This window comes from Zophobas morio, unplaced genomic scaffold, assembly GCF_036711695.1.
Source record: "Zophobas morio isolate AGI-343-1 ecotype UQ-CSIRO unplaced genomic scaffold, CSIRO_AGI_Zmor_V1 ptg000011l, whole genome shotgun sequence".
NCBI lineage: Eukaryota > Metazoa > Arthropoda > Insecta > Coleoptera > Tenebrionidae > Zophobas > Zophobas morio.
Window position 1 is genome coordinate 16,799,182 of NW_026972116.1, and position 22,103 is coordinate 16,821,284.

Sequence of the window (22,103 nt, forward strand, 5' to 3'; positions counted from 1 at the left end):
GAGCTGAAAAGTTTTTTTTTGCATTTTCGTACTAACTGCAAAATTCTATGAAAATAAAATGTAGATTTTGCCTTTTTGTTGTATTTTTTCCTGACTTGGACGACGTCTTCGATGAATTGAATTTGTTCCGAATTTTTTGAACACCCGTATTTTGCTCATAAAAAATAGGGTTCTGAAAATTTTATTCTCAACAATTATTGTTGAACGGGATGTAACACTTTGATGTATACAATGACGACAAATAATTCACTTGTCAATTTGTCATAAGTAAACGCCAAATCGCCACTACTTTTCAAAAATAGATAAATTCGAACTTGGCGCGTTGGGTGGTGCACGATACCGCCACGGTCAGGCGCCACCGATCCGTTAAATTTGCGTTATGTTGTTTTTGAGTGTGAACGGTGTGAAGTTGATACAAGTGGTGCAAATCATACCTCTTCCATCTCTGTATTTATCAGCAAAATCACCAACAAATTTGCCCAATGAAAGAGAGCGATAATGGCTGATGAACAAGTAAGTCTCCCCTTCAAAGTCCAGCGAACCTCTGCGCCACCACTCCAACACCACTATTCCTTCATCCCCGCTCCAAATACCACCCCCGGCGGCCCCATGCGGGCCCCGATCGCCCCCTCGACATTTTCTCCGAGCCCCCTGACGTTCTTGCTTTTATCAGGAGATCCGCCAACTGGAACTGTTGTGCAAGCAGCTCTATGAGTCCCAGGACACTGCGATTAGGGCTGACGCAGAGAAGGCCCTAGTGGTGTTCCAGGATGGGCCCGATGCTCTCACCAAGTGCCAGGTCTTGTTGGACAGAGGGGACTCGTGCTATGCCCAGCTACTGGCAGCCACTACTTTGACCAAGTTGGTGTCGAGGAGTGCGCAAGGTTTGAGCTTGCAGCAGAGAGTGGATATTAGGAATTATGTGTTGAATTATTTGGCAACGAGGCCAAAGCTACCTAACTTTGTGGTGCAGGCACTGGTCACTCTTTTTGCGAGGATTACTAAGCTGGGATGGTTCGACACACACAAGGAGGATTTCGTGTTTAGGAATGTCGTCAGTGATATTAGCAAGTTCTTACAGGTTAAGTGGTTTTTTAATTTTGGTGAAACTCGTTTTGAGATACTACATTGTAGATAGAATAATATTTTAGTGACTTTCGTGACTAAGTTACTAAATAATAGAGCACTGAAGAATTAAAATTGCTATTTTTTTTGTTTGCAATACTGCAATTGTTTAAATACAAAGATATGCTTTCCAGTGGAGGTGCTTCAGTGTTCATTCTGGGTTGCATTCATTGAGTTATTGTTATTAAAATTAAACGCAATTTACATTCAATGACCTAATTGGCGTCAAATTTCGTATTGTGTTTCTGTTGTTAATGGATGGACATTTTTGTATTCAAAATGACAATTTAAATTTTTTCTTATGCTTTGAAAATCACGTAAATTACGGTTGTACAGTTTACTTGTGGTTTTTATTTTATAACTGAAACATAATTCAATTCCAAAAGTGGCACCTTAAGAAACAAATTGGTGTCACTTCCAAAAAAAGTGAGCGTGTTCAGACTCCCCAATTCTATAATAGTATAAAAAATTTTAGTTGCAAAAGCTTTAATGCAGTCGTTTTACCAAAGTATGCAATGTTTATCAGACTGATTTTTTACGCAGATACACCTGAAGTATACTTATGTATTTTATAATTACTTATTATCATAGAGAATAGCTTGTTAATGTTGCTAATTAACATAAGTTAATACACGATTTACTACCGTTGACGCATAATGATGAAAATGATCAAAAGTGCAGTCTTGATTTTATCATATTTTATTTATCTATTTATTATAAATTTTTTGACACCTATTATCTTTGTAATTATAAACGCACAAAATATTTAAGCAGTTACATAATACAATCACGAATTTCGTTTAGGGCTAAGTACAAAACTATTATCTAAATTCCCTATCTGAATTAATTTTTATCAGTGACGTTATTTGTCGAAATCAAATTATTACCCACTCAAGTGGCTTTTGTTTCCTGAATGATCAGGATTGGATTTGCATTGATCACGTTTAATAACATAGAGAGATTTTAATTTGTAGATTGACTTTATCAGTAATAGTTTTCATTTATTTCGAAATTTTACAAAATTTGATTGTTCTTTGAAGCGTCGAAAGCGTTTAATTGACTTGATTTCATAGGTTTTAGTAATCATTTTAAGAGGAAAAAATGCCTGATTTATCAAGCGCTCAAGGCACCTTCGCAACAGTTAGCGAGGAATTTACCGTGTTTTCTGTTTTATAATAATATAATTTGTCACTTAATAATTATGCTTACATGGGTGACTTGTCTTTTGACATCGTGTACAGTTCTTAACTCTGTACGGTAAAAAGTAACGTGAAATATTAGAAAAGCGAATTATTTTTAGGTAATTAAAAGATACAGAAAATGAATTTGACGATTTGATGGTTCTAATAATAGACATGACGTTAAATATCAAGCTGTAGTTTAATAAATATTTATTTTGCTTTTTTGTTGTGTTTGTGAAGAATAAACTGAAAAAACGTTATTAGTAATATTAAATTGGATATACTATAGTACTTATGATAAGTCAACCGTATTTTGATGTTTTAAGTTGTCTTATAGTTCTATCCAGTCATCGTTTCGTACTAAATTAAAAAATTCACTTGTGTGTTATCTGTATTGAATTTACCGCTTGTTTGTCAGAATGAGGTCAAGTGAACTTTTCGAGTCAATTTTTTATGGACAGAAGAAAAAAATATAATTTGTAACATGACAAACGCAATATGGTTTTATGAATTTTTAATATTCCGTGTAAACCACACCACTAAATTATATAACTGAAAATTGACATAAAGAAATGGCAGTTTAAAAAAAGTGTTCCTTTTTTCTATTTCTTAACAAAAACCAGGTTTTCTTTGTTTGTTTTAGGATTCAATTACAGTATTTTTTCCCAAGGGAGTAAAATTAATTTTTACTAGGCGAGCAACTGAACACGAGCTAAAAAATTGATCAAAATTGATGAAATATTGCAATTTATTCGCTAGTATTAATGGTACAATATTAAAATTTGATGATGTTGTCGATATTATTAATGTTCGAAAGTTTCGCACACATGATTCAGTTAGCAACGCAATAGATTTTAATACTGAATTTAAATAAGTAACATCGGGCACTGCTGACTATGATTTGCCGCCTTTTTTCAAACTTAAGGTATCTCCAACGTTGAGGTCCTCCTGAATTCGTGCCCCGTATATTTGATAGCTTGCTAGAGTTATTTCCGATTAGAATAATTAACAAAAAATATGTCCAGCATTTGTTGCTTTAAAAAGCAACTCATGTCAGACTTGCATATGGTTTACACATTATTTTGTAGTAGTACTAAAAGTGATACAAGTAATTAAAATGACGTCACAAGTTAAGTCACGTGCGTGGTTAAATGTAATTATACTTTGATAACGAGTTGCAGATTAAGTTTTTGTGTAGGAGCGTATCGACGATGTTGCTATAAAATAGGAATTCATTGTCTATTTTCTTGATGCATTTGTTGAAAAAAATTTCACCTCAAGCACGTAACAACAAACTATAACATAATATGTTAGAATTTTATAATAGTATAGTGAACAGCCTTATTTAATTTGTTATGTACTGGATCAGACACGGTGCTGTTCAGCGTGTGACGACGGCTAAGTTTTGACCGGCGGTTTACGGTTTTGTGGATTAGATTTTAGATTTTTTAAATATTATGCAGCTTGTAATTTAAAAATTCCCTACTCTGTGGTATCTAAGAGGACCTAGAGTTAGCTGTGTTCTTAAAAACTTCGATTTAATAAAATCTTCGAAAAAATCATTTAATTTAGGGTTACCATTTACAATTAATTTGGAATAGGAGCAGGTGTTCCGTTTAAAAGTTACATACCGATTGTTTGAGGGAACACTCCATGTTTTTACCGACAAGGTTTTTCTAGTTAACAGTTTTCCAAATTATGCATTTTTCTTTCGGTTTCAAAGTTAAAATTTAAATTTTGTTATAAAATTTTGACTTCTTTTCCAAAAAAGGGGATGGATAAATCACAGTTATAGGAGTATGTTATTTTATAAAAGTTAAATAGCTTTTATTATGCAAATTTTTGAAATCAAACTGTTGGTGGGGATGATCAAAAAAATTTCGGTTAGCATAATATGATCTACACGATTTTCTTAAAAAACACAAAATTTCACAACAAGCAGTCCAGTAGTTTCGGAGATTATTTGTCTAGTAAAATAGCCAACAGACCACAGATGATAAGACAGACGGAAATAGTTTGAAAATCTTTTTTTTTTAATCCAAATAATCGCAAAATTTAAAAGAGCGATTGTGGAACAATGGTTGGAATTATCAAAGAAATAAGGCGGAAACTAATTTTGGGAGGTTTGTATTAAAAAATTTTGCTTGTGATAAAGTTGCCAAAAATTCGAAATTTTTGAAAAATCCAAAAAGTTGCAATATTTCAAAGGGCGATTCTGATAAAATGTAAGGAGTTTATGGTAATCTATAAGAAAATGTCTTACGTTAAGTTTCAAAAATGGTTGAACATTAACTGAAATTTTTATGGAGGGAGGGCGGTATTAAAAAATTTTGCATTTGAAAAAGTTACCAAAAAAATCTGGAAATAGATTTCGACGTGCTACTTTCAAAGCTAAAGCGTTTTTATTGTCCAGAGGCAAGATTTTAGAAATATTCGCTTTGAAAATTTTTTTTTTTAATCCAAAAAATTTCAGTATAATTCAATGGACGATTCTGGAAAAATGTTAGGAGTTATTGAAGAAGTGGGACGAAAGTTTACTTTTGAAGGCCAACATTTATCAGAAAATGTCTTTGGTTAAATTTCGAAGATGGTTGAAAATTAACCGAAATTTTCATAGCAGTTTATTGAAATTTTGCGTTTGAAAGTTGCCAAAAAATTCTGGGACATAGATTTCGACGTGATGGTTCCAAGAAAATAACGTTATTATGGTCCAGGGGCAAACATTTAGAGATATTCAATTCGAATTTTTGTTATATATGTACTTTTTGTAATTTAAAGATTACAATATTTCAGTGGTCGATGTTGGGAATATTGGATAAACGTAAGCAAATTTGGTATCAAATTAATGTGTACTTAGGGGCCCGAAATACGAAAAAATTTTTTTTTTTTAAGTATAGTAATCGAGTCAATCGGACGAATGACCACTTTTATATTTTGCCGACGTTTCATGACCCCTAGAGTACGAAAAATGTAGTCTGTCGTTTCCGTCTGTCTGTCTGGTGTCTGTATCCATTCTTATTAGATACGCAATCTCCGAAACTCCTGGATCGATTGTTCTCAAATTTTGTATTTATTAATGTATATCTAATATCATCATATATCTAATGAAATATCGTGTAGATGGTTAAATGCCATTTAAAATTTTCCCACTCATCCCCACCAACAATTTAATAACGTCATTTCAAAGAATTCTATGGTTATTTGATTTAACTGTTATACAACAATGTAAGTGTGGTGCACGAATCCGATCTGAGTTTTTTTCTAACCGTCCAAATTATTGCAAAAATATAATATAATAACAGTTTACTATAAGCATAAGGCATCCCGGTCGTGGTCTAGTGTTTACGAGTCAAGAATGCGGACCAGACGTCGCACGTTCGATTCCATAGTTAGCCTTTCGCTTTTTTTTTCTTTTTTTTTTTTTCTCTGGCATTGTGTATTGTCTATCTTTATGACGTAACAACAATTTTTGTATTGATGAAATTACCCCACTTTCTCGAAGAGATGAGAATACGTCCCTTTTTATTTATTAATGCAAAACCTTCTCGGGGGTTCCAACTGTCTTTTTTTAAAATGTAAAATCTCGGTGGTGCCAAATGTCTTTTTTTTAATGTGGAATCTTCTCGGGGGCCTAAATGTATATTTTTAAGAAGGTGAAACCTTCTCGAGGGTCCCAATTGTCTTTTTTTTTTAATGTAAAATCATCTCGGGAGCCCCAACTGTCAAACCTTCTCGGGGGTCCCAACTGTCTTTTTTAAAAATGTTAAACCTTCTCGGGGGCGCCACCTGTCTTTTTTTTTTAATGTGGAATCTTCTCGGGGCCCCCAAATGTATATTTTTAAGAATGTGAAACATTCTCGGGGGCCCCAATTGTCTTTTTTTTAAATGTAAAATCATCTTGGGAGCCCCAAATGTCAAACCTTCTCGGGGGTCCCAACTGTCTTTTTTAAAAATGTTTAACCTTCTCGGGGGCGCCACCTGTCTTTTTTTTAATGTGGAACCTTCTCGGAGCCCCCAAATGTACATTTTTAAGAATGTGAAACCTTCTCGGGGGTCCCAACTGTCTTTTTTAAAAATGTTAAACCTTCTCGGAGGCGCCACCTGTTTTTTTTTTATGTGGAACCTTCTCGGGGCCCCCAAATGTATATTTTTAAGAATGTGAAACCTTCTCGGGGGTCCCAACTGTCTTTTTTAAAAATGTTAAATCTTCCCGGTGGCGCCACCTGTCTTTTTTTTAATGTGGAACCTTCTCGGGGTCCCGAAATGTATATTTTTAAGAATGTGAAACCTTCTCGGGGGCCCCAATCGTCTTTTTTTTTAATGTAAAATCATTTCGGGAGCCCCAAATGTCAAACCTTCTCGGGGGTCCCAACTGTCTTTTTTAAAAATGTTGAACCTTCTCGGTGGCGCCACCTGTCTTTTTTTTTAATGTGGAACTTTCTCGGGGCCCCCAAATGTGTATTTTTAAGAATGTGAAACCTTCTCGGGGGCCCCATTTGTCCTTTTTTTAAATGTAAAATCATCTCGGGAGCCCCAAATGTCAAACCTTCTCGAGGGTCACAACTGTCTTTTTTCAAAATGTTTAACCTTCTCGGGGGCGCCACCTATCTTTTTTTTTTAATGTGGAATCTTCTCGGGGCCCCCAAATGTATATTTTTAAGAATGTGAAACCTTCTCGGGGCTGCCACCTATCTTTTTTTTTAATGTGGAACCTTCTCAGGGGCCTAAATGTATATTTTTAAGAAGGTGAAACATTCTCGAGGGTCCCTATTGTCTTTTTTTTAAATGTAAGATCATCTCGGGAGCCCCAACTGTCAAACCTTCCCGGGGGTTCCAACTGTCTTTTTTAAAACTGTTAAACCTTCTCGGGGCCGCCACCTATCTTTTTTTTAATGTGGAAACTTCTCGGGGATTAAATGTATATTTATAAGAAGGTGAAACCTTCTCGAGGGTCCCTATTGTCTTTTTTTTTTAAATGTAAGATCATCTCGGGAGCCCCAACTGTCAAACCTTCTCGGGGCTCCCAACTGTCTTTTTTAAAAATGTTAAACCTTCTCGGGGGCGCCACATGTCTTTTTTTTTAATGTGGAACCTTCTAGGAGCTCCCAAATGTATATTTTTAAGAATGTGAAACCTTCTCGGGGGTCCCAACTGTTTTTTTTTTTAATGTTAAACCTTCTCGGAGGCGCCACCTGTCTTTTTTTTAATGTGGAACCTTCTCGGGGCCCCCAAATGTATATATTTAAGAATGTGAAACCTTCTCGGGGGCACCAATTGCCTTTTTTTTTAATGTAAAATCATCTTGGGAGCCCCAAATTTCAAACCTTCTCGAGGGTCCCAACTGTCTTTTTTAAAAATGTTAAACCTTCTCGGGGGCGCCACCTGTATTTTTTTTAATGTGGAACCTTCTCGGGGGCCTAAATGTATATTTTGAAGAATGAAAAACCTTCTCGGGGGTCTCAACTGTCTTTTTTAAAAATGTGAAACCTTCTCGGGGCTGCCACCTATCTTTTTTTTTAATGTGGAACCTTCTCAGGCGCCTAAATGTATATTTTTAAGAAGGTGAAACATTCTCGAGGGTCCCTATTGTCTTTTTTTTAAATGTAAGATCATCTCGGGAGCCCCAACTGTCAAACCTTCCCGGGGGTTCCAACTGTCTTTTTTAAAACTGTTAAACCTTCTCGTGGCCGCCACCTATCTTTTTTTTAATGTGGAAACTTCTCGGGGGTTAAATGTATATTTATAAGAAGGTGAAACCTTCTCGAGGGTCCCTATTGTCTTTTTTTTTTAAATGTAAGATCATCTCGGGAGCCCCAACTGTCAAACCTTCTCGGGGGTCCCAACTGTCTTTTTTAAAAATGTTAAACCTTCTCGGGGGCGCCACATGTCTTTTTTTTTAATGTGGAACCTTCTAGGAGCTCCCAAATGTATATTTTTAAGAATGTGAAACCTTCTCGGGGGTCCCAACTGTTTTTTTTTTAATGTTAAACCTTCTCGGAGGCGCCACCTGTCTTTTTTTTAATGTGGAACCTTCTCGGGGCCCCCAAATGTATATATTTAAGAATGTGAAACCTTCTCGGGGGCACCAATTGCCTTTTTTTTTAATGTAAAATCATCTTGGGAGCCCCAAATTTCAAACCTTCTCGAGGGCCCCAACTGTCTTTTTTAAAAATGTTAAACCTTCTCGGGGGCGCCACCTGTATTTTTTTTAATGTGGAACCTTCTCGGGGGCCTAAATGTATATTTTTAAGAATGAAAAACCTTCTCGGGGGTCTCAACTGTCTTTTTTAAAAATGTTAAACCTTCTCGGGGGCGCCACCTGTCTTTTTTTTTTAATGTGGAACCTTCTCGGGGGCTAAATGTATAGTTTTAAGAAGGTAAAATCTTCTCGAAGGTCCCAATTGTCTTTTTTTTAATTGTAAAATCATCGCGGGAGCCCCAACTATCAAACCTTCTCGGGGGTCCCAACTGTCTGTTTTAAAAATGTTAAACCTTCTCGGGGGCACCACCTGTCTTTTTTTTAATGTGGAACCTTCTCGGGGCCCCCAAATGTATTTTTTGAGAATGTGAAACCTTCTCGGGGGCCCCATTGTCTTTTTTAAAAATGTAAAATCTTCTCGGGGCGCCAAATGTTTTTTTAGAATGTGAAACCTGCTTGGGGGTCCCAACTGTCTTTTTTAAAATGTAAAATTTTCTCGAGAGCCCCAAATGTGTGTTTTATGAGAATGTGAAACCTTCTCGGGGGTCTCAACTGTCTTTTTTAAAAATGGAAAACCTTCTCGGGGGCGCCAAATGTTTTTTTTTGATGTGAAACCTGTTTTTTTTTTTAGAAGATGAAACCCTTTTTTCTATTACACTGTGACTAGCACTTTCTATATTGTTTTTACTTCATAGAGGTTATCACGAAAAAGTAAAATCCCGCAAAATTGAATTTTACAATTTTTCAGAGAAGCAGTATTATTTGTTGGACTGTATTTCAGAAGCGAGGGAAATTCTGTCGAAATAACTTTCGACCAATTTTTTATATAAAAAATGCAAATATGTGGAAATCATTTTAAGTTTAACATGGTGAGTCATCTAAATCTGACAACGGACTGCCAGTCAGTAGCGTAACATGCACACTTCTGAAGGGGGTGATTTTTTAAATTATTTTTTTTTATCGCAAACAATAACTCAATAACACAGGGAAACAAACTTAAGTGACACTAATCTAAACAGGTGTCTTTACGCTAGAAAAGTTCACTATGACAGCGAAACGATGACGGACGCCTCTGAAGCGCCCACCCCTTAAATTTGAAAGTGGACTTGACCCGACCAATTTTGTGCTTCTACTCAGTTTTACAGCTGTGTCTGTCTACGTTTAAAAAATATAACCATAATGTTCAACTTTCGAAAGGAATATCTTGTGTTCAAATATAATTTAAACACAATTTTAAGTGATAATTATTAATTAAACTTTAATGTTATTAAGTCACAATAGTCGTAAAAAAAGAAATAGTAATACGAAAAGTTTTGCACCATTTTACAACACCTTCCACAAATAATATTTGACTTGTTTTCTAATTTCAGGGTTCCGTGGAACACTGCATGATCGGGGTGCAGCTACTCTCCCAATTAACCTGTGAAATGAATCAAATCTCCGAAGTGGAAGCGAACCGTTCCCTGACAAAACACCGCAAGATCGCGTCATCGTTCCGCGACACTCAGCTCTTCGAGATATTTCGTCTTTCGTGTACTCTCCTCGGTACGGCCATAGAGAACTGTAAAAATCTCAACTTCAACGACGAAAGCCAGCACGGACTAATGACGCAGCTGCTGCGGTTAGCCCAAAACTGTCTCACTTTCGATTTCATCGGAACTTCGACGGACGAAAGTTCGGACGACTTATGCACCGTACAAATACCGACCAGTTGGCGGCCGGCGTTTTTGGATTTTACCACCTTGAAGTTGTTTTTTGACTTGTATCATTCCTTACCTAACACGCTGTCGTCGTTAGCGCTATCGTGTCTCGTGCAGATCGCTTCGGTCAGACGCTCTCTGTTCAGTAACACGGAGAGAGCGAAGTTTCTGACGCACCTGGTTAATGGGGTTAAGCATATTCTTCAAAATCCACAAGGGCTGAGTGACTCGGCGAATTATCACGAGTTCTGTCGGCTTCTGGCGAGGCTGAAGTCCAATTATCAGCTGGGAGAGCTGGTTATGGTGGATAATTATCCGGAAGCTATACAGCTAATTGCGAAGTTTACTGTCCAGAGTTTACAAGTAAGTGGTTTTGTAGTTGCTGTGTATATAGCTTTAAAATAATAAAAGAGTGGTTTCTATTTTAAAAAATTGTGTTGTGGGTACGATGTAAAAAATTATGTGTGTAGGACTGGTGTGAAGATGAAAGTATTCGACACTAAAATACACTTTTCATAAAATTTAAGCCTTTGTTGCCATTATTAAAGTAAGCCAACGAATTGTGTACTTCCTAGGTTTTTTTGTCTATTTTATGTTTTATTCAGGTTAACTCGGGTGTGTAATTATAAAATATGTGAATTATCATCACAGGGACGGACTATGTAGGGGAAGCATTTGTTATTTCAAGGAAACTTTCAAGGGAGAACAGCAAAAACTTAACAAATATTGTAATATGATAATACGATACTTCTATACTTGTAATTTATTAATCTACCTTGAATTTCTGTCCTAGGCATCCAGATTTCTTAAATTTTGGTAAGCAATGTGGACGAACGCCGTACTTTATAATTACGGACGTATTTTATCTTGTGAGCGGATGCGACAGAAAGATGATACTCTGTTAACGGTTTAAAAATATTCGATCTTTATTCCGTACCAAGTTACAACGACTAAGATAAGAAATTAGGGCTGTTTCGATCCTGGGGAGGCGGGGACGCTGAAATAGAGATCGGAGACATTACATTCAGAACGGCCTATTGTGTGACCGAAAAAGGCCGTAATTTATGAAGCACAGACGTCGTATTATGAATTCACTTTTAGCGGAGGAGTGTCATACTATGCATAGAAGTTTTGAACGTCGTACTTTATGAGCGACTTAATACGTCGTATTTTTAATTTTTTCTAAAATCTGAACTCCGTTCTTTCTAAACAACGGACATCCTACTTTGTAAATTCTGAGCGCAATACTTTATAAGTGACGAACCACAAACTCTATACTTTGTACTTTGTACATTCTGAAGGCCGCACCTTATAAATGGCGGACGCCGTACTGTGTACATTCTGAACGGCATAGTTTGTACATTTTAAATGACGTACTTCATGAAATGATGAACGCCATACTTTAAATTCAATTTCAGCGTGGGAACTCGGTGCTATATAAATTTTGAATACCGTACTTTATAAGCCACTAAACCGTGTTTTTATGTTCTGACCGTAAGCTAAGAAAATATTATAGTCGAGTCCATCGGCCGACTCCTACTTTTATGTTTTCTCGACGTTTCATGACCCCTAGACTACGAAGAAATACGTCTCCCGTTTCCGTCTGTCTGTCTGTCTGTCTGCAGTCTCCAGATTTTTATTAGGTAGATAATCTCCGAAACTACTGGAGCGTTTGTTGTCAAATTTTGTATGTACATTAGGAATATCATGTAGATGGTAAAACCAAATTTCGCACCACCAATATGATGATGTCATCTCCAAAATTGATAATATATTTTATCTTGCACTTGTGATGTATGAATTCGTGTTGAGGTTTCACCCTAACCATCCAGATTTTTGGAAAAAAAAATCAAAATTTTATAACTAATATAATTTTGCAATTTAACTTTGAAACTGCAAAACCGAATGTTCTGAAATTTTGCAAACGTTTTAAGATTATCATAATGATGGTAAATTGTTAATCAAAATTTATTGGTTTATTCCCTCTCAAAAAATTGATGACGACCACCTGAAAATTTTCAGTCTTTGATTTAAATGTTTGATTCTACCGCTTGTCAAACCAGAATTCAAAATTACTCTCTGTTACAGTAAATAAAATATTAAGTCAGTGAAATGGAGAAAGGAGGTGGGCGGAGCTAAGTTTACTTTTTTCTACATAGTCTTGTAAGCAAGAAATAGCCCCGCCCACCCGCCCTACTCTTGATTCTAATGACTACTCTTAATATTATTAATTAATGACAATTATATTATCTTATTGGTTATTGGAATCTCAGACAAATCTGCCAAACCACTGGTGAGGAAATAGATAAAAATTGTAAACAAAGTATGCAGCTGGTGTTAAATAAACATAACAGAAGTGAGAATTATATTTAAAAATCAATGTTACTGATTCTCCTCCCACTCGCACAAGCTCCGCCTTAATAAATCATTTCATTGACCAGGAGAAGAGGGGCGGCGTTTACAAGACCTCATTGGTTCTACTTTATATATGTAATTATTAAATATTTCAATGTAAATGCTGACGGCAAAGCGGTTTTTCGAATAAGAGTCAAAATTTGATAAAAAAAGTAGTTCTAATTTCGATTATTTGTCGATATAAAATCCAACTTCCGTGTCCGAACCAATAAAATAAGTTCTGAAAACGGAGTAGGAGTGGGTGGGTGGGGTCACTTTTGACTTTGATTTAAAACCTGTGATTGTATCGCTTGTCAAACCATAATTCAATTCCTATTTTACAGTGATAAAAATATTAAGTCAGTGAAATGGAGAAAGGAGGTGGACGGAGCTAAGTTTACTTTTTTCTACATAGCCTTGTAAGCAAGAAATAGCCCCGCCCACCCGCCCTATTCTTGATTTAATGACTACTCTTAATATTATTAATTAATGACAATTATATTATCTTATTGGTTATTGGAATCTCAGACAAATCTGCCAAACCACTGGTGAGGAAATAGATAAAAATTGTAAACAAAGTATGCAGAAAATAATAAGCTGGTGTTAAACATAACAGAAATGAGAATTATATTTAAAAATCAATGTTACTGATTCTCCTCCCACTCGCACAAGCTCCGCCTTAATAAATCATTTCATTGACCAGTAGAAGAGGGGCGGCGTTTACAAGACCTCATTGGTTCTACTTTATATATGTAATTATTAAATATTTCAATGTAAATGCTGATGGCAAAGCGGTTTTTCGAATAAGAGTCAAAATTTGATAAAAAAAAGTAGTTCTAATTCCGATTATTTGTCGATATAAAATCCAACTTCTGTGTCCGAGCCAATAAAATAAGTTCTGAAAACGGAGTAGGGGTGGGTGGGTGGGGTCACTTTTGACTTTGATTTAAATCTGTGATTGTATCATTTGTCAAACCATAATTCAATTCCTATTTCACAGTAATAAAAATATTAAGTCAGTGAAATGGAGAAAGGAGGTGGGCGGACCTAAGTTTACTTTTTTCTACATAGTCTTGTAAGCAAGAAATAGCCCCGCCCACCCGCCCTACTCTTGATTCTAATGATTACTATTAATATTATTAATTAATGACAATTATATTATCTTATTGGTTATTGGAATCTCAGACAAATCTGCCAAACCACTGGTGAGGAAATAGATAAAAATTGTAAACAAAGTATGCAGAAAATAATAAGCTGGTGTTAAATAAACATAACAGAAATGAGGATTATATTTAAAAAATCAGTGTTACTGATTCTCCTCCCACTCGCACAATCTCCGCCTTAATAAATCATTTCATTGACCAGTAGAAGAGGGGCGGCGTTTACAAGACCTCATTGGTTCTACTTTATATATGTAATTATTAAATATTTCAATGTAAATGCTGATGGCAAAGCGGTTTTTCGAATAAGAGTCAAAATTTGATAAAAAAAAAATAGTTCTAATTTCGATTATTTGCGATATAAAATCCAACTTCCGTGTCCGAGCCAATAAAATAAGTTATGAAAACGGAGTAGGGGTGGGTGGGTGGGGCCACTTTTGACTTTGATTTAAATCTGTGATTGTATCGCTTGTCAAACCATAATTCAATTCCTATTTTACAGTAATAAAAATATTAAGTCAGTGAAATGGAGAAAGGAGGTGGGCGGAGCTAAGTTTACTTTTTTCTACATAGTCTTGTAAGCAAGAAATATCCCCGCCCTCCCGCCCCACTCTTGATTCTAATAATTACTCTTAAAATTGTTAATTAATGACAACTGTATTATCTTGTTCGAATCTTAGAGAAATCTGTTACACCAGTGATGAGAAAATAGTTAAAAATTGTAAAAGTATCCAAAAAATAATAAGCTGGCGTTAAATAAACATAACAGAGGTGAGAATTATGTATATTTAAAAAGCAATGTTACTGATGCTCCTCCCACTCGCACAAGCTACACCTTAATAAATCATTTCATTAACCAGGAGAAGAGGGGCGGCGTTTACAATTATTATACATTATTGGTTCAACTTCATATGATTTTTGAATATTTCTATGTAAATACAAGCGATTTTTCGAAGAATCAAAATGTGATAAAAAAAGTAGTTTTCGATTATTTGTCAATATAAAATCCAACTTCCTTGTCCCAGCTAATCAAATAAGCTACGAAAACGGAGAAGGGGTGGGTGGGTGGGGCTACTTTTGACTATGATTTAAATATTTGATTCCACCGTTTGTCAAACCAGAGTTCTATTTTTATTTTGCAGTGAATAAAATATTAAGTTAGTGAAATGGAGAAAGGAGGTGGGCGGAGTTAAATTTATCTTTTTTGTTACATAGTCTTGTAAGCAAGAATAGCCCCTCCCACCCGTCTCACTTTTGATTCTAGTAACTACTCTTAATATTGTTAATTAATGACAACTATATTATCTTATTGGAATCTCGGACAAATCTGTTAAACCAATGGTGAGGAAATAGATAAAAATTGTAAACAACGGATCCAGAAAATATTAAGCTGGTGTTAAATAAACATAACAGAAGTGAGAATTATATTTAAAAAGCAATGTTACTGATGCTCCTCCCACTCGCACAAGCTCCACCTTAATAAATCATTTCATTGACCAGGAGAAGAGGGGCCGCGTTTACAATCATACCTCATTGGTTCTACTTTATATGATTTTTAAATATTTCTATGTAAATGCTGACGGCAAAGCGGTTTTTCGAATAAGAATAAAAATTTGATAAAAACAAGTAATTCTAGATTCTATTATTTGCGAATATAAAATCAACTTCCGTCTCCGAACCAATAAAATAAGTTATAAAAACGGAATATTACCACTTTTGACTTTGATTTAAATCTTCAATTCTACCGCTTGTCAAACCTGAATTCAATTCTTATTTTATAGTAAATAGAATATTAAGTCAGTGAAATGGAGAAAAGAGGTGGGCGGAGCTAACCTTACCTTTTTTTCTACATAGTTTTGTAAGCAAGAAATAGCCCCGCCCACCCACCCCACTCTTGATTTTAGTAACTACTTTTATTAATATTGTTAATTAATGAGAACTGTATTATCTTATTGGAATCTCAGACAAATCTGTTAAACCAGTAATGAGGAAATAGATAGAAATTGTAAACAAAGTGTCTAGAAAATAATAAGCTGGTGTTAAGTATACATAACAGAAGTGAGAAGTATATTTAAAAAGCAATGTTACTTATGCTCCTCCCATTCGCACAAGCTCCACCTTAATAAATCATTTCATTGACCACGAGAAAAGGGGTGGCGTTTACAATCATATCTCATTGGTTCTATTTTATATGTTTGTTGAAGATTTTTATGTAAATGCTGACGGCAAAGCGGTTTTTCGATTAAGAATCAAAATTTGATAAAAAAAGTAGTCCTAGAATGAGTATGTTATTGATTAACTCAGGAACGTCTCACTCAATGTTTCCGAAAATTTGCGAATACAATATTGTTATTATCAGTATTACATTGCACTTGTCCAAATTGATGTACGTGTCCTCGCAAAAATGTTGAAGTCATCACAAAATTTTGTAAAGGAGAAACTCATTTGAAACATACGTATAGCACGCTTCTCTACATTTACTTTAACATTACATATCTTTATTTTAACTTATTCTCTAAAAACAAAAAAATTACCTTCGGGCAATTTTCATAGTTTATTCATCTGGTTCAGCCAGTATCACAAAATTTATCGAAGTTAATGTTAATAAAATTTAACAATTTTTAGGTAAAGTTTTGGATATGAGTTGATATTTACAATTTCCGAATTGCTTTTTTTGCTGCTCTTTGAAAATTGAACTGTTCAGTTTGGAAGTTCAGTGTTTTTGAAATTGATTAGTTTTCAATAACTTTAATACACTGACTCTCGGGAAGTAGTGCTCTTGAAAAGTGCACTAATTTCATGTTTTCCTAGGAAATGAAAAAGTATGTCTCCGTTTTTGTCTGTTTATCGTTTGTTGGCGATTTTCTTGGGCAGATAATTTTCAAAACCATTGGACTGATTATTGTGAAATTTTACACGTAAAAATTTTCTGAAAGCACGATTTCAATAGTGGTGAAGTTCTCCCTTGAGGGAACACGAAAGCATATTTGTGAATTACTCACGTTACATATTCGTATATTTTTGTTCGAGCAAACTTCATTTACATAAACCTCAAACGAATGACTAATGTAATTTTATTCGTGGAATTACGGGAAAGTCCGTCCCTGAATGTTACCGCTAAGAACTTGACTTAGAACCAGCACTCACCACGACACCTGTAAATTCAAAAATGATTTCCAAAACGTATCCCATTTAGATGTGGCAGTTCGCTCCAAATAGCGTCCATTACTTGCTGAGTCTGTGGCAAAGGATGGTAGCCTCCGTTCCGTACGTCAAAGCTACAGAACCCCATTTACTAGAAACTTACACGCCGGAAGTAACGAACGCGTACATTACTTCTCGATTGGAGTCTGTTGCCGTGGTGGTACAAGAAAACCTCGAAGATCCTCTCGAAGATTTAGGGATGGTGCAGCAACAACTCGAGCAACTGTCTGTGATTGGTAGATGCGAATACCAAAAAACTTGCACGTTGTTAGTACAATTGTTCGATCAGGCCGCTAGAAATTACCAAGAGCTGATGGCAATTCCCAGGTCGAGCGGAGTCGTCAGTCCAACGCAGCACGTCGAGATAACCGTACAAGAAGGTAGTTCGTCGGGATTCGGGGATTTGGCTTGACAGAGAATGTGTTTTTAGGTAGGTTAACGTGGTTGGTTTACATCATCGGCTCGGCGATAGGAGGCCGCGTTTCCTTCAACAGCAACGAAGAACATGACACCATGGACGGGGAATTAGTGTGTAGGGTGTTGCAGTTGATGAACTTGACCGATTCTAGGTTAGCACAGGGCGGATGCGAGAAGCTGGAGTTGGCCATGCTGAGTTTCTTCGAACAGTTTAGGAAAATTTACGTCGGTGATCAAGTGCAAAAAAATTCGAAAGTTTATAGAAGACTGTCGGAAGTGTTAGGACTGAATGACGAAGCGACCGTTCTGAGTGTTTTTATTAGGAAAATGTATGACAAATTTTCACATAATTATTTCGATTTTGCAGTGAGGCTCGCATTGACACTATTTTTGTATTTTAATATATATATATATTTTTATTATTATTGGTACATATACGAAAATAGTATGATTATTATTATTTTTTTAAATTCATTGACAAACTATTCATAGAAGCCCACTGTAAAATCGAAGTAGTTCTGAAATCACACAGTTGAGCGTACTATCAACTAAAAAAATCTCTTTTAGAATAACAAATCTAAAGTATTGGGGTCGCAGCGAACAAATAATCAGCAAGACGTTGCAACTTCTCAACGATCTCTCGGTTGGTTACAGCTGCGTAAGAAAGCTAGTCAAACTCGAAGAAGTTCAATTTATGTTAAATAATCACACTAGTGAACATTTCCCGTTTTTGGGAAATTCCGTTGTGGTCACGGAAATGAGGTGTAGATCTATGTTTTATACTTCGCTGGGACGGTTGCTTATGGTGGATTTGGGAGAAGATGAAGATCGATTTCACACCTTCATGCTGCCTCTCACCGGTGACTTAAAGATACGGTTTTGATAAAATCTAATAGTTGTTTGCAGCATCATTTGAAAATATTGGTTCCATGTTGACTTCGGCCGACGGGCCGATGTTCACCCAAGAGGACGCAAAGAAGGCTTTGATTGGCCTGGCTAGGGATCTTAGAGGGTTGGCGTTTTCTTTTAATACAAAGACGTCGTATATGATGCTTTTTGACTGGATGTATCCTTTTTATAAACAAAAGTAGGTTATGTAGCTGTTTCTGAAATATGTGTTAAAAAACGTAACATTTGTTTGTTCGGCTTTCGTTTTTTATCCTTAACCCTGTTAGATATCCAAGTTATACTCCAGTTTTACTGAGGGCGATAGAATTGTGGTACCACGATCCTCAGGTGACTACTCCTGTATTAAAGCTTTTTGCCGAATTAGTTCAAAATCGATCACAAAGGCTCCACTTCGATGTATCGTCACCAAATGGAATCTTATTGTTTAGGGAAGCCAGTAAAATTATTTGTAGTTACGGTAAGTTCCGCATTTATTTAATTGATAGTTATCGGTTGCTAAGAAACAATTTCGTTTCTAGGTAGTAGGATATTAAACGTAGAAGTACCAAAAGATCAAACGTATCCATTAAAACTGAAAGGGATATCAATATGCTTTTCTATGCTCAAGGCGGCTTTGTGTGGTAGTTACGTAAACTTTGGTGTGTTTCGACTATACGGTGACGAAACTTTGGACAATGCTCTTAACACTTTCGTAAAATTGTTACTGTCGATACCACAGTCGGATCTACTGGTGAGTAAAAATTCATCGTAAAAGTCGAAAACCGACCAGAAATCAACGCGGTGTATTACGTTTATGATGTGACGTGCATAATTGCATTAATCACTGTATACAGGACTACCCAAAGTTGTCGCAGACTTACTACGTACTGCTGGAGTGCCTGGCACAGGATCACATGAGTTTCTTATCGACACTGGGGCCGCAAGTATTTTTATACATCCTCTCCTCGATATCCGAGGGTCTAACTGCCTTAGGTGGGCAACTGAATCACTATACAGGTCTGTACGGATCAGGGACACAGCTTTACACAAAACTTTGTCACTTAGCTATCACAACCACAATAGGGTTTTCAAAATGCGAAGTTGCTTTTCGAACGAAACTGTCAAACCAACGCCACCATGGGTCGACAACTTTTCTAGTTGTCCTGGTATATAACTATAATAGAGTAAAACTTGAAGTACCGCTGCAATATCTAACCTTGGTCAGTTGCAATATCTATTATGTAACTTGAAGATTTATTTGTGCAACTTGACCTGATAAGGACTAGCGGAATTTGAGCGACTTCCTTGGGTGAAAACCCTATAATTGTAGACTGATTATTGAATTCACTGACAAAGTTTCGTTTAAAATCAGACCCGGGTTGTTGAAATACCTGGCCGTGGAATATTTTTTTAGAATTAGATTGTAGTTTTGTTTGTCTTTTTCTATGGTTTTTGTTTTCTTTTTATTTTTGAAGAATTGTTTGGGTCTGCAGCTGTCATGTCTCTGACTGTACAAAACTCATATAGTTGGAAAACTAGTAGAATGGATCACGTGTTCATTCGCTGATAGTATGTGAAGAATGTTTGTTGCTGCGCATGAGCTTTTTTGATTGTAGAGGAACGGTTGTGCAGTCAAGAACGACTTGACATGATATTGGCTGTGGTTGTGCTTTGACTTAACAAAACGAGCTGATTAAACGAAACCGAAGTTTTGAGGTTTTGTGTTGGTGTGACACACGCTTCACATACATGCAAGGAATTCGATTTAACCGAATGTAGTGTAGTTGGTAGCGGTTCGGGAATGATCGATGTAGTGCAGTTGTGATTGGTTGAGCTTGAACTGTGTGAGTGGAGTTGGTGTGCGACAAGTTTGCCATCAAAGTAATTTTTGGAGCGATTATAGATACAATGGTGTGTACCGGCTGCTGTGCTACGCTGGATCACATAGTAACCTACCTGTTTAAACAGCTGACGCAGAAAGGTGAGTCGATGTTCTCTAGAAGGTAAATTTGCATTTTTTCGTATGCCCCAGTTTACCCGGGTAAGAAACAGAGAGTGGGTATGGCGCCCAACAGTGATATGTTCCTAAAAGTACTCGAAATGCACCCGGAAATTCTTCAGCAGATTTTGAGCACTGTATTGAATGTGATCATGTTTGAGGACTGTCGAAACCAGTGGTCGATGTCGCGACCGCTTCTAGGACTTATCCTTCTAAACGAAGAATATTTTAATCAAATGCGGGAGAATATAATCAGGAGTCAGCCGCCTGACAAGCAGGCGGCTATGGCTCAGTGGTTCGAAAACCTGATGGACGGAATAGAAAGAAATTTGTTAACGAAAAATAGGGATAAGTAAGTTCGGCGCCGGTTTTAAAATTATGGATTAATTTTTATTTCCGCAGGTTTACGCAGAATTTGTCATTGTTTCGGCGAGATATTAATGACTCTTTAAAAGGGCCCAATGTAAATACGTCGTCTGCTAGTGATATGATGACATCATAGTGAATGTGAAAGATGCAACTGTCAGATCAACAGTGTGCTGTTTTTATGTACTGTGAAAAATACTAATTGGTTGTTACATTAGGTACACATTGCATTTATTTTTGTTAAATTATTGTTGTTAGAGCGACGACTCCGTATACTTGTTTTGAACGAATTATGAGTGAAGTAGATGCTTGTTTGAGAACTTTTTTAATTGTGTACCATGTGGTAATACAAGAAAAATAAATGCATTGGATATCTACGAAAGATTATCAGTGCTGGTGTACTTTTCAGTACTAATGACTTTATTTACAATAGAGAATCTAAAGCAGGCTGATTAAATTTTAAATAACTATTACCTGTATATTGATTTCCCGTTCTAATTAAGACCACAGTTTTGGAACTTCGCCGTTTGGAAGTTCTTTAAGAAGAAACTTCATTCTTATTTGTAAAAACAAGTTTTTACACCGGTTGATAACTGCACTTGAAAAGGTCTTAAAACACTGGTATACTGTAAAAGCTAGTTTGATGACAGGTTGAGCAATATACAAAACTAGAGTCCAAAAAATATGATGGCTACCGCTCACCACTTTTTAATATCTGATATATTTTTGATAACACCAAAAGTATTTGACGTGACTCACAAGATAAAAAAAAAGAATATAGGGGAAAGTGGGGCAAGGCGGACTAGTGGAACAAGTTGGCTTTAATTCGGAAATATTGGTATCTGTAACAACTAAAAGGGGCAGATGGTTTTGAGAGTGAAAAATTCGATTTAAACCATAAAAATAAGTGATGATCGGACAATAGTCAACGTTAAGTGGGCAATTATTTTTGTATACTTCTTAAAACACTGTTTTGTTGTATGTTAAAGCTTAATTACCTAGTCTCGCCCTATCTTTCCGTAATTTATAATTTTTTACAAATAAATCTATTTTTGTGTGGTGTGAGTTATCTTGTGTGTACCATTTGTTGACATCACATGCTTGTCATGTAGGAATATGAAATTTTATATCAACGTTTGTCAAAAATTAAAAAAAGCACCAGTATTGCGATTGAAAGATAACAGTGTTTTATTGCAAGATTGTCTAATAATTTCATTTTTTGTGCTTTTGTGTGTTAAAACTACGTTATGCTTGTGTGACAAACAGGCGACATGTGTACTTTAATGTGAACTGAACCAAGCTGATTCCCTTTTTTCACAAATTACGGACGGTTTTTATTTGTATAAAATCGGTCAATCGTTCGAGATTTTTTTGTTTGTTGTTGAAAATTGCGATTTTCGTACAGTGTTGCTAATTGAATTTTGGTTGTTTCTAAAAGATGGATACGTTTTTGTTAAAAAGTCCGACAAT

General features: G+C 35.9%; 1 protein-coding gene across 2 annotated transcripts; it reads left to right on the plus strand.

The window, feature by feature from the left end:
• Positions 1-347: 347 nt before the first annotated feature.
• On the plus strand, positions 348-21,103 carry LOC135127057 (exportin-7). 2 transcript variants are annotated; one of them, XM_064053364.1, is made up of 13 exons: positions 348-513; positions 674-1,081; positions 9,876-10,568; positions 16,956-17,343; positions 17,394-17,709; positions 17,948-18,240; positions 18,287-18,446; positions 18,556-18,746; positions 18,808-19,019; positions 19,123-19,285; positions 20,172-20,249; positions 20,301-20,619; positions 20,670-21,103. In XM_064053364.1, the coding sequence occupies exons 1-13, from the start codon at positions 499-501 to the stop codon at positions 20,767-20,769; spliced, it is 3,336 nt and encodes a 1,111-aa protein (XP_063909434.1). In that variant the 5' UTR covers positions 348-498; the 3' UTR covers positions 20,770-21,103. The 2 variants fall into 2 exon arrangements, with proteins under 2 accessions (XP_063909434.1, XP_063909435.1); XM_064053365.1 differs by having other exon boundaries at positions 19,123-19,261.
• The last annotated feature ends 1,000 nt before the right edge of the window (positions 21,104-22,103 follow it).